Source organism: Neolamprologus multifasciatus, chromosome 14, assembly GCF_963576455.1.
Source record: "Neolamprologus multifasciatus chromosome 14, fNeoMul1.2, whole genome shotgun sequence".
Classification (NCBI taxonomy): domain Eukaryota; kingdom Metazoa; phylum Chordata; class Actinopteri; order Cichliformes; family Cichlidae; genus Neolamprologus; species Neolamprologus multifasciatus.
The window spans coordinates 35466126-35478594 of record NC_140452.1 but is presented as its reverse complement, the minus strand read 5'-3'; the positions used below and the strand labels follow the sequence as shown (position 1 = coordinate 35478594).

The following is a 12469-nucleotide window of genomic DNA, read 5'->3' as shown; positions in this document are numbered from 1 at the left end:
CAGCCAACCGCTGGACTGACCGGCTTCGACTTGAACATCGAAGAAGACAACTTTATGAAGTTTGGATCATTTCAGTCACCAAATACCTGATCAGATATTAACTTAGTACTGTTTATGCACATTGATTTCAAGCATTTCCAAATGTTCTTAATTACCTACGTAACACATTAGTTTTTTGTTTGTTTGTTTTGGGGGGCAGTTATTATTAGCTTTTAATAATTAAACAGTTAAAATTATTCTTGTTTGATGTTTCCCACTTCTAGTTTTTCAAAAGGCCAAAACCGATTTATCATGCCAGTTGTGTGCTTGTGTTTCTCCAGTGTATACATACTCGTGCTGACCCCAGCCCAGCTCTGGGAGATAGGGAAGCTTCTTTATCTTGATGATGGAGTCATAGATGGAGGGCTGCAGGGACTGGGCCACAAGGTTGGCCAGGACCACCGCTACCAGGGCCGGCAGGAGGTGGGAGATCTGTCCAGTCAACTCAAGCACCATGACCACGGTGGAAAATGAGTGGCTGACTGCTCCGGACAAAGCTGCAGCACCTTTTGTTGGGAAGAGGAACAGCGAGAGAAATTACTGCTTAAATGTTTGTGTGCTACAGTTGTGTCTTCTACTCGTCAAATACATTTCATTGCAATGTTGACCCTGTGCTAACTTGCATATGACAAATGAAACTGAAAGGATTCAGATAGTTAAGAGTGAGAAAAAAATTGCATCGTGTTTGCAGTTTTGTCTTGTTACACAATATTTGGAATTAAACAAACAAAACATTTTAGGAAATATTAGTGGGTGTTTTGGTTTTTTTGTACTACTTGGACACTTAAGTGGCCCTCCAATGAGATGACGGTGCCAGAAGTGGCCCGCGGCTCATTTGAGTTTGAGACCCCTGCCTGTTTAAGGCCTTTCAAGTTTGTCCCAGCAGGTGAGGGGGCTTGACTGTCTGGTCATTTATATAAGCCAGAAGCTGTCTGAGCGGGAAGGTAGATACAGCTCTGTGGATGAGCAGTATCTGGCAGGTTGACCTTCTTCATTACTACCTCCTGAGAGACCCTTTTATCCTCGGTTCAGATCATGCGCCACTACAGTGTCTCCACTGGAAAGTGTCTGAAACATTCACGAAGCTCCTGAGGTGTGTGCATAGGGTTCTGTGAGCTACAAGGGTCTCCAAAACGTTAAGAATGTTATTTTAGTTACTTTGTACCAAAGAAAGTATTTGTCATTTTAAGTAGTCAGGAGAGAGTCGCTAACTTACCCACCACAGCGTAGCCTCCTGGCACTATGGGATAGATAGCATGACCTGCATGAATGCCTTCCGGGAACCAGAATGCCATGCATTCTCCAACCAGACGCCCCAAGCCGGCCCCTGAAATGTGGAAGGAGATAGAGATTCACAATCAGTATGTGGCTGTTTATCAAAATCAGCAGTTCTTAGACTTGCAAGAATTTTCAAACATGTGCACAGAAAACTGAAATCACTATGGAGCACCATCAGCCTGGCAAAAATAAATCAAGTCAAAATATAAAACTTATCTAAAACAAAAGTATTGAGTTTAAAATCATTATTGAATCAGTCACTACAGTAATCTAAAATAGGGTTGTCAAACATATGGCTCAGGGGCCAAAATGAACCTTGCAAAGACTCCAATGTGGTCCACTGGAGAACTCTGGGAAATTCAGTTCACAGATTTTAGTCTTGGAAAAGGCCGACTGGGGAAACAAGAACTCAGGCTCTACAGGACTGAAACAGTGAGTTTAGTGTCACCAGGCTGGTGAACAGAAAACCCAGTGACATATTCTGCTAAACGTCACCTTGAACATTGTCCAATTCTGAGACAATAATTTCACTTACTTTGCTGTCAGCTTCACAAACACCAAAATCATTGAAATAATCTCAGCTCAAAAACATTCTTGCACTGGGCAGCTGACGCCCAGCTGTTGCCAGTGCTTGTCCTGTCTTCCAATGTGAGGGCAGCGGTAACCCAGCCTACTCCTGCACCCGCACCTACTTCAGTCTGCTCCAGTACCCATGCTGGTCCCCAGGGTGAGGCCAGCCAAGACACGGTTGCCCATCAGCTTGAAATGACGAAATGCAATATCCCAGAATCCATTTCGCCCAAAACTCAAACGATGCAGTGACGCAGGAGCACAGAGTGGCGGAGTTTGAAATATTTCTCTTTCTGGGTCACAAAATAAACTTTAAAGATATTTTCATGTGAGAATGTTTCTGTGTACACTTCAAATATCTGCTCGATTTATCAGGACATCACATATTTGCATAAGTGCTCTAACGTTTTCAGAGATGCCTGTTGAAGGAGTATTGAAAGTCTCTGTTTTGTCTACAGTTTCAGTGCTCCTCGATGGGTAGTTGGCAAGTCAATTTCTTCTTGACTGTCATTACTGCAAACTACTGTCAACCCCAGCAATCTGCTAGTAACCAAATCATTCACAATGTTTTCTGTAGTAGTGGCGTAAAAACCTCTTTGTTACCATTTTTGCATAATGACAGCAAGCAGGCAACTTCACACAACCACTAGCTAAACCCTTCAGGAATACTTCTTTTGTCCACTGGTGATTACTCGGAGCATGCATGACATTAGTTGAACTTCCAGTAACACAGTGAGGAATCTGACTGAGAAAACGTCCTTCGATGCACATGTTAAACAACATATAGGTCTGCCTTTGTGCACTTTTTAAACATACTACACAAATATTTTGTCTGAGTGATGTTGAAAAACAAATTCATGGATGTGTTACTTCCAGGCTGGAATGCTGTCAGTCGTTATTATCAGGATGTCCTAAAAACTCCCTGATAAGCATTCAGTTAGTCATCTCTACTGTTAAGATCAGGCTTCAAACTTTCCTTTTTGCCGAAGCATATCGTTAGGCCTGGTGACCCTGAATCCTCCCTCAGTTATGCTGCCTCAGGTCTCGCCTGCTGGGGGAGTCTTTCCTTTTTTCCCATTTCTTTTCATTCTGTGTTTATATACACAACTACAATTTCATTTATTAATCTCTGGCTGTCTTCAACTGTGCCTTTTATCCTGTTTCTCTCCCCTCACAGTCATGGCAAATGACTGTTCACCCCTGAGCCTTGTGTTGACCCCTTCAAATGTGTTTCATCTGTTCTTCTTCACAGAAAAACATCTTACCAATGACAAGTACTGGCATGAAGGCTCCATAGGGCACTGGCATGGTGATGGCCAAGGCACACATCCAGAACTAGAAGAAGACGACATCAACAGAAAGAATAGGGTGACATTTCAGGAGCTGCATGGTTTTATCTGGTGTGTTTCTAGATTCCAGCTCAAAACCAGATGCTATTTTATACAGACCTTCAATGCGCAATTTCTGTTTTACTCTGCTCAAAGTCTTTTAGATTTACTGTAGGGTTATTTTAATTTGCACAGCTCTTTTAGGCTCATTGTAGGCAGTGTGTGCACACAGGAGATGCACAAATCGGTCACATGCACTGTAGCTTGCATAGTAAATTGACTGAGGAAGTTTTCTCTGACCAGACATCCTTAAACTTCAGTTGAATACCCTTGGTCTAAATCACGGGTCGGTTCTGGTAATGAGTAGCATTATCAGAACGGTTCCTCAGAAGTCAATGTGCCATATCAACCACTGCATTAGCAATCATGCTCAACACTTCCACGCTATATAGAATAATTTTATAGAACTATATTTGTTAGCAGATGTTGGCAAAGTGCAGATCAGCTGTTTTAAACAAAAAGCAAATTAAAAAACACTTTTTATCCAAAACAAGAACTCTATAACAGCAAAGGAACTGTACGACAGAAAACACAAATGCTATGTATGGTCTACTCACAACAGTGATAAGGAAAAATACTAAGGCATGTTTGATAATACATGTTATTGTGGTCTATGGTCTCCCACTCAGAGACACAGGTCTCCAAGTGTCCGGCAGTCAGACGGGAGGTGCTGAGAACATTATTTGTGTGATAGAAAGTCTGCTCACACAGATATGTGGAGCCAAACACTGTCAATAAGGCCTGTGCAATGCTCTGAAGACCAGCAGGTGAAAATGCACGAGACAAATCCAGCTGCCCATTCAAGCTGTCTGGTTTAATCAGAAAAGAAAACATTGGTCCAAACACCTGAAAGCCCAGAAAATGCGTTGTGAATTCGTGGTGCTGATGCTGCGCTGAGCAGCTCTCGAACGTTTGAAGTGTTGGAATGTGGAAGTGGCACAACTAATGTAAGCTAATCAGTGATGTGCACCAGTGGCCCGTCCATAGATTATTCTTTTTTTAATGCACCTTCTCAGATTAATTCTCTGTGTGCCATCATTTAACCCTTTGTGTGCCCGCTGTGGCACGCATGCCCAGGGGTGCCGACCCCTTTAGAGTCAAAACGATAGCCCAGCTGGATCATCTTCTTATGTTAAGATGTTTGGAACCATTAACCATAAAATAATCATTCAAAGTTTCTTATTCAAAGACAAGAATGCAGCTTATACATTTAACATTGACATCAGCTCACGAGCAAGATCGGTGTGACAGAGCCAATATCAGTGTGCACCTGACGCTCCTACACCATGACAGAAAATCATGTCAGTGTTCTTTAAATGCATGTGTGCAGCTTTCAGACCAACCTAGTATCAGAGCAAAGCGTGTAATACATACAGTGGTGCACTGTTTCCCTTTCTCACTTTGCCTCTCCAAAGCATGAAATGGACATGCGTGCACTAGCTGCAGTCGCAGTAAGCTGCAGCACCAGCAGAGGGAGATATTTTCTTTCCAGCAAATAAAATTATCATGGGAAAGCTTTTAAAAGACATTAATAACACATTCACATGTACATAAATGTGGACCTCTGGATTAAAAAGGGGGGACAGCACCCCGTGCATGTATAATAAATCCTGTCAGGAATTGTGTATGAATTTAACATACTTTACATAGAATGACAAATTCATTTTATACATTATGAAAACTTGCAGACTGACACATTTACTAGCATAAATCAAACCTACAGCTTTGTACATATATTTTCACCTTACTCTCATTATGGTGAAAAGGGCCAGTGTGCCGAAGACGGTGACCTGTGGGTGCATCCAGACTCGTGCGTTTCCAATGTAGTCAAACTCTTCAGCGATGCCGTCTTTACTCCATGTGCGGTTGTCCAGTAATGTCACCAAAGCCTCATTCTGTGTCAGCTGGAAAAATTGGAAAATTAAACAAAGAAAAAAAAATACAATTACTACGACTGTGACTCTTTCACAGATAATAGAAACAGAAACACGTGACAGATAGTTGGTGTCCATGTAGAGGAATGCCCAGACCTCTACATCGGAGAGACCAAACAGCCACTTCACAAGCGCATGGCACAACACAGAAGAGCCACCTCCACAGGACAAGACTCAGCTGTCCATCTGCATCTAAAGGTCAAAGGTCACTCTTTGAGGAAGCCAATGTTCACATTTTGGACAGAGAGGACAGATGGTTTGCAAGAGGAGTGAAAGAAGCATCTATGTCCACTGTGAGCGACCATCTTTGAACAGAGGCGGGGTTTACGACACCAACTCTCTGCCATCTATAATCCAGTTTTGAGTTCCCTCCCCAGACGCCTTAACGCCCACTCACACCCTGGGCCATCTGACCTCAGGAATTCACATGATAAGGTGGGGCCAGGTTTCACAATGAACTCACCCGAAACTCTGGCTGATTGTGACCCACACCCGTTTTCACAGCTTGGCTCATGTGATTAGAGCAGGGGTGTCGAACTCCAGGCCTCGAGGGCCGGTGTCCTGCAGGTTTTAGATCTCACCCTGGGTCAACACACCTGAATCAAGTGATCAGTTCATTATCAGGCCTCTGGAGAACCTCAGGACACGTTGGCTGTGTCCCATTTCAGGGTCTGCACGCTTGAAGTACGCGCACTACGCGTACTACGTACGGTGCGTACTATAAGTACGAGAAGTGAGGAAGTGAGAGGCTTGTGAAATGGGACGGTCTAGCCTTCGTCGCGCTGTTCAGGTTGCCTAGCAACCATGATACTAACCACGAGAAACGCGAGATTGTGTGACATAAATGAAGGAGAAAAAAATCTTTTGTTGGTCATTCATTTTTGTCATGACATCACTTTGATTAGTTGAGTATCTGAGGCTGAGACCACAGGACTGTAAAACATGATTGTTGGGCTTCATTTCTGTACTGAACAGTCATTTAAGATTAGTTAGTAAATAACAATTAGCTCTTGTTGTTCATGAGACTAAAATCATCTCACTGTGGTAATGTAAATATAATATGGCCAATATTATAGTATTGTCAGATTATTATGATATATATATATATATATATATATATAGAGAGAGAGAGAGAGAGAGAGAGAGAGAGGTTGAAAGTACAAACATCACTAATGTCACATAACTTTGCCGACATGTGGCCAACAGCAATGTTTTAATGTTCTTCGTTATTAAACGTTCGCACATGAATAAGTGACGTCATATTCAGTACTTACTTTTGACAGTTCACTTTTCGGCCGCTCCCTTCAGCCGGATTTTGCGGATAATTATCCACACCCACCACCGCGCTATGAATTGTGGGATATCTGGGACCACGAAGCGTGCACCGGACCACGCTTGATATTTGGGGAAATCGACGGCGCATTTGGAGTATGCGTTTGAAGTACACTTCGAATTGGGACAGCCGTCGTCGCGTGGCGGTGACGTAATTGCACTTAAAATGCGTACTTCAAGCGTGCAGACCCTGAAATGGGACACAGCAGTTGATGAAGTAATTTAGCCATTTAAATCAGCTGTGTTGGATCAAGGAAACATCTAAAACCTGCAGGACACCGGCCATCAAGGCCTGGAGTTCAACACCCCTGGATTAGAGGATCATCAGGGGGTCCTTTTGTCCCTCTGTGGGGGGAAACTCCCACTAGGTTTATATCTGGGACTCTCCACCATTTGACCTTAGAACTGAAGAAGCTTCTCGGATGAAGGTGAAACGTCTTCAAGCAACTTAAAGAAGTCCAGACGCTTTTCTTTGCAAGCTCCTTTGACTACGATGACCTGGACGACTGAGAACCTTCACAGACCTATTTCATTCAAAATTCAGTGTTTGGCTTGAAACCCTAGAAGATAATTTGTAATGGTTTCAATATTATCCTTTTATTTAACATTAGCATTTCCATGATGTGTAATCCACAGAAAATGGCAATTTTTCATTTTTTGAGTTAGTTGATGATGTATTTTATTATACAATGAATGACTTCAATTTAACAAGAACGGGCTGAATTTTAAGTCTTACTGATATATCAGTAATTAAATGATTTAAGATGGATAACGACTGTTTTCAAACCATACAACATGTATGATATGTAAATCATCTTTAGATACATTTCAAAATTAGCTTAATTAGAATAAAGAGAAAAAACCCTGCATATTTTAAAAAAAATTCTTTGTTGTCTACTGTAATAACTGTAGAGTGATGAGTATATGTAATAAAAATAATATATGGTTCATGGGCTTTGTGAACCTACCTCTCCAGCCATAAATTGTCCAAAACCAGAAGGAAACAATAGTGACGAAATGAGGAAAGAGACCATCACTGGATACACAAGACATCTAAGAACAAGTAAGCAGGGGTAAAACAATAAAAGGCTAAACATAAAACAATAAACAGGGCATAATGCATGTCTAACAGTTACTGAGAAAACCATAGTTATTTACGCATCGGTGAAAAAGCAACGTAAAGCCAATCACTACATTATATTTATTTTTATAGGTACATTTTTTCCTTTATTTACTCAAGTTTGTTTAACTTAAAATACACTCACAGGCCACCTTGCTGGGTATACCTATGAAAATTATTTTTAAGGCAAATCTCAAATTATCCAATCACATGTCAGCAGCTCAATGTATTTATGCATGTGGAGTTTAGAGCTTTACCATATCATTCTGTCAACCTATGACAGTCATTTATTCCTTTTAAATGAATATAAGAAACTGGAATTTTGTGCACAGGTTTGAATGTGTTTGGGGTTTTCTCTAATACACATAGGATCGAAAGTATGCAGAGACACAAATATACATATGCCCCCATTAATATTTGGTTGAATGTGTTGTAACAGTTGAACTTCGACTGGACTCTTGGTAGCTTAACTGAAATCTATAGCTTGACCACATGGACAAGCCAAAAGCCTTTTGGAGAAAAGTATTAATTTCTGATGACCAAACATCGAGCTGGCTGGCTATAATGACAAGCGGTATGTTTGAAGGAGTTAATGTGAACTGCACCAACTGTCAAACATGCCCTGGGTCTGTTTTGTACGGAGCCCCTCTGATGACATGGTCCAAATCCAAAATAGTATAACGTGCCCATGAAATACTTATTTGTGGCCACGCAATACTATTTCGAGGGCACGAAGTAGTATTATAGGTATTTAGTAGTAGTATTATAGGTATTTAGTAGTAGTATTATAGGTATTTAGTAGTAGTATTATAGGTATAACGTGTGCACGAAATGGTAATTTGTGGGCACAAATTGGGTAAAACGTGGCAAAGAATTATGCATTTGTGGCAACGAAATAGATAACGTGCGCACATCATATTGATACAATTCCTGGACAGCTGTGTAGAGACAAAAGCATAAGTAGGCTGAACCTATACACCGTGGACAGAGACGGTATGATTGAGTTTTATTTTAGACTGGGGATGAGCTACAAATGCATTTTGAAAAGCCTGCAATGCAAGGAACCATTATTACGGAGAGACGTTAAAACAGGATATTGAGAGCCCAGTTGCTTTACAGACGTAAGTACGACCTGGACGCCGGGATAGATTTTATTGTCAACCAACTGCAAGGGCCTGGGAAGGATCACGGTTATCAGTCAAGTGTTTCGTGGGCACAAATAAGTATTTTGTGGGCACGAAGTAGTATTTTGTGGCCACAATATATTTATTTTTTGGACCATGTCATCAGAGGGGCTCTGTAGTTTTGCTGCCAGTGGTACTGGTACATTATACAAAGTCAGTGGAATAATGAAGGAGGAGGACTACCTCCATATTCTTGAACTTCTTGAAATCAATAGCCAGATGTATGAAACCTGGATATAGCCCGGTGAACACACATCAACACTAGTTCTGGAATGGGTAAAGTGGGCTAACATTAGGAGGCTTCAGGAAATGCTTTCCTAAAGTCTCAACCTGTGCTACAAAGTTGGGTCCATTTTATTATGTCTGACTGTGCTGTGCAGGCTTCTAGAGTTACGTGGTTAAATTAAGAGTAAATTATAAGTGAAACTATAAAATGCATTTTCTGATAAAATGGAAGTGTGGATGCTGATAGCTGAATGTTTTAAGCTGAAAGAAAATAATTGCTGAATGTTAAGTTAAAAATGTTAAATGAGCTGGAAAATACAGAATTTTTCACCTGAAAACAAAAGTGCAGAACTGTTGAAAGCTGACATTTACACAGAGGAAGTTGAAAAGTACAGGGTGGGCAATTTATATGGATACAGCGTAATAACATGGGAATGGTTGGTGATATTAAAGTCCTGTTTGTGGCACATTAGTATATGTGAGGGGGCAAACTCCTCAAGATGGGTGGTGACCATGGTGGCCATTGAGAAGTCGGACTGAGAGTGGCATTAGTCGAACATCCCTTCAGCGGATATTAGCTACTCACAAATGGCGCCCTTACAAACTCCAGCTACTGCAGCATCTCAGCGAGGATGACCCAGATCAGCACAGAATTTGCAGAATGGGCAAAACAAAAATTGAAACAGGACCCTCAGTTCACGCAGAAGATTTTGTTCAGTGATGAGTCAAACTTTTATGTGAATGGTGTTAACAAACAAAGCCACCGCTATTGGTCTGACACTAACCCACATTGGATGGATCCTCCAAGACTGTTGGAACAACAACAGTGATGGTTTGGTGTGGTATATGGGGCACAACGATAGTGGGTCCATTCTTCATCAATGGAAACCTCAAGGCCACTGGATATTTGAAATTGCTACATGATGATGTGTTTCCCTCTTTATGCACTGAAGCTGGCACGTTCCCTGAGTTTCTCCAGCAAGATGGTGCACCACCACATTATGGGTGCCAGGTCCAAGCATTCCTAGATGAACAGTTTCCTGGAAAGTGGATTGGTCGTGGTGGGCCAGTTGAATGGCCCCCAAGGTCTCCCGATCTGACCCCCTTAGACTTTTATCTTTGGGGTCATCTGAAGGCAATTGTCTATGGTGTGAAGATACGAGATGTGCAGCACCTGAAACTACGGATACTGGATTCCTGTGCTGGCATTTCTCCTGCGGTGTTGCCATCAGTGTGTGAAGAGTGGGAGAAGAGGGTTGCATTGACAATCCAACACAATGGGCAGCACATTGAACACATTTTATAAGTGGTCAGAAACTTATAAATAACTCATGAAAGAATAAAGTTACGTTGAAACCAAGCACACCATTGTTTTTCTTGTGACATTATCAATAAGTTTGATGTGTCACATGGCCCTCTACCTATTGAAAAAACAAAAGTTGTATCCAAGATGGCCGACTTCTAAATGGCCACCAATGTCACCACCCATCTTGAGGAGTTTGCCCCTCACATATACTAATGTGCCACAAACAGGACTTTAATATCACCAACCATTCCCATGTTGTTACGGTGTATCCATATAAATGGCCCACCCTGTATTTGAATATGTTGAAAATATACATTTGAAAAAGTTGAGTAATGACAAAAGAAAATTTAGAGTCAAAAAACATCTAAATGAATACTGAATCCTCAAAAATTTTTGACTGGAAGGGTCTGAGTGTTTCAGAAACTGCTGACGTAATAGAACTAAACCACACAAACATCTGTGGGTTTCAAAGAGAATGGCATGAAAAGGAGAAAGGTCTACAGAAAAACATGTCTGAATGCACAACATGTTGATTGCAGACTGAAGCAGATGGGCTGCATCAGTTTTCCTGACAAGTTAACATGCTTGTCATAAATTTGAACAATGCTTTGCCTTCACTGCCTCATATTAAAAAAATCCCAACTTACTTTTTCATGAGGAATGTGTTGAAGAGCTTCTGTTTCTTGATGAACAGGGCAATCCGTCGGTTTAGGTAGACAAACAAAGCCCCACCAAAACCACTGATAATACTGCAGAAAAAGAGAAAGAAGTTCATGCCTTGAAGACATTAAGAAATATGATTTTTATATTGAGGGACTAAATCTTGTTCTGCGGTTTTGCAGAACCTCTGCCCATCTTCACATCAGAGAAACTGCCTGGATGAGATCTTTTAATTCTTAATCTAAACTAATCACTTGTTTTTCCAACCACGAGAATTGAGAATTATAGCTGCTATCAACTTCAACATAAGCTATTGCTTAGCTCCTCCATAACCAATGGCTAAACAACACACCAATAAACACATCAAATGCCATTCTGAGTTGTTTGTTCTATTAGTTTAACCATTACACTGTCCAAACCATGAATCAGAACATGGGATACAAAACACACAAATGCACAGACTGCACAAACATACCAAACTACAAACCAACAGAATGCTGCACCAACTATCACACCAAATTGCGACATCAACCCACAGAATCAAACTGCAGTCAACAGAAGGTTTCACCCCATGCTCACCCTCTCCTTTTCCTCATCAAACACCAGGTGAGGTGAACAGGTGAGTGCACCCACATGTACTGCGTAATACCCACCCATGAGTCATGCCCCACAACAGTTTACCAGAGATGGGCAGTAACGCGATTACTTTTTTAAAGTAACGAGTAAAGTAAGGGATTACTATTGCAAAAACGGTAATTAGATTACCGTTACTTTCCCGTAGGAACGCTGCGTTACTGCGTTACTAAAACCGTGATTTTTTGCGAGAATGTCTCATGACAGTGACGTAAGCGAGTGCGACGTTCGTGACAACAGCTGTGTGCAGATCAACAATGGATCATATATCGAGTGCAGAGAGAGTATGAGCGTGCAGCGTTTAAAGCGTGGAAGTACTGACCTTACTTTGAGTTTGATTCCATAAAAAGTGACTAAAACATTAGTGTCCGTTGTGCGTGGGAAGAAAACTTCTTTTTACAGCGAAAAAACCCCTAAACTTCCAAACAAGCACCGAGTAGCTACGACGTAATGGGAAACTCACAGAGAAACTCGCGGATTCTTCCACTGACCGCAGCACACCTGCACCAGGGTAACCCTCCGCCTACCCCACTCCTGCTTTACAGGTGAAAATAGAGCAACAGGACCGCTAGTCTTTGACTTTATTTATTTTCTGCTGTGTTTTACTTGCATCTATTTGAAAGACTGAGTGTAAACACAAAAAATATTTTATTTTATGTGCTGGAATGTGCAGAAAATAGGTTTAAATAATAAACTAATTTCTTCCAGTCAGAGAATGTTGCAGATAATTAAATTTTTGCTTGATGCATAAAGTTAAAAGATTAAAACTAATAAAACAAGTTTTAAAAAGAGACTTTTCC

The 12469-nt window shown here is 41.2% G+C and overlaps 1 protein-coding gene across 1 annotated transcript in view; it reads right to left on the bottom strand.

Moving 5' to 3' along the window:
* LOC146504522 (chloride channel protein 2-like) overlaps positions 1–12469 on the bottom strand; it is a 40431-nt gene that overhangs the window by 8482 nt on the left and 19480 nt on the right. Inside the window, exons 10-15 of the mRNA XM_085130486.1 lie at positions 11024–11125; positions 7510–7594; positions 5024–5179; positions 3153–3222; positions 1256–1366; positions 332–545 (exon numbers count right to left, since the gene is read on the bottom strand). Coding sequence (XP_084986612.1) covers positions 332–545; positions 1256–1366; positions 3153–3222; positions 5024–5179; positions 7510–7594; positions 11024–11125 — 738 coding nt within the window. The remainder of the gene's footprint in view (positions 1–331; positions 546–1255; positions 1367–3152; positions 3223–5023; positions 5180–7509; positions 7595–11023; positions 11126–12469) is intronic.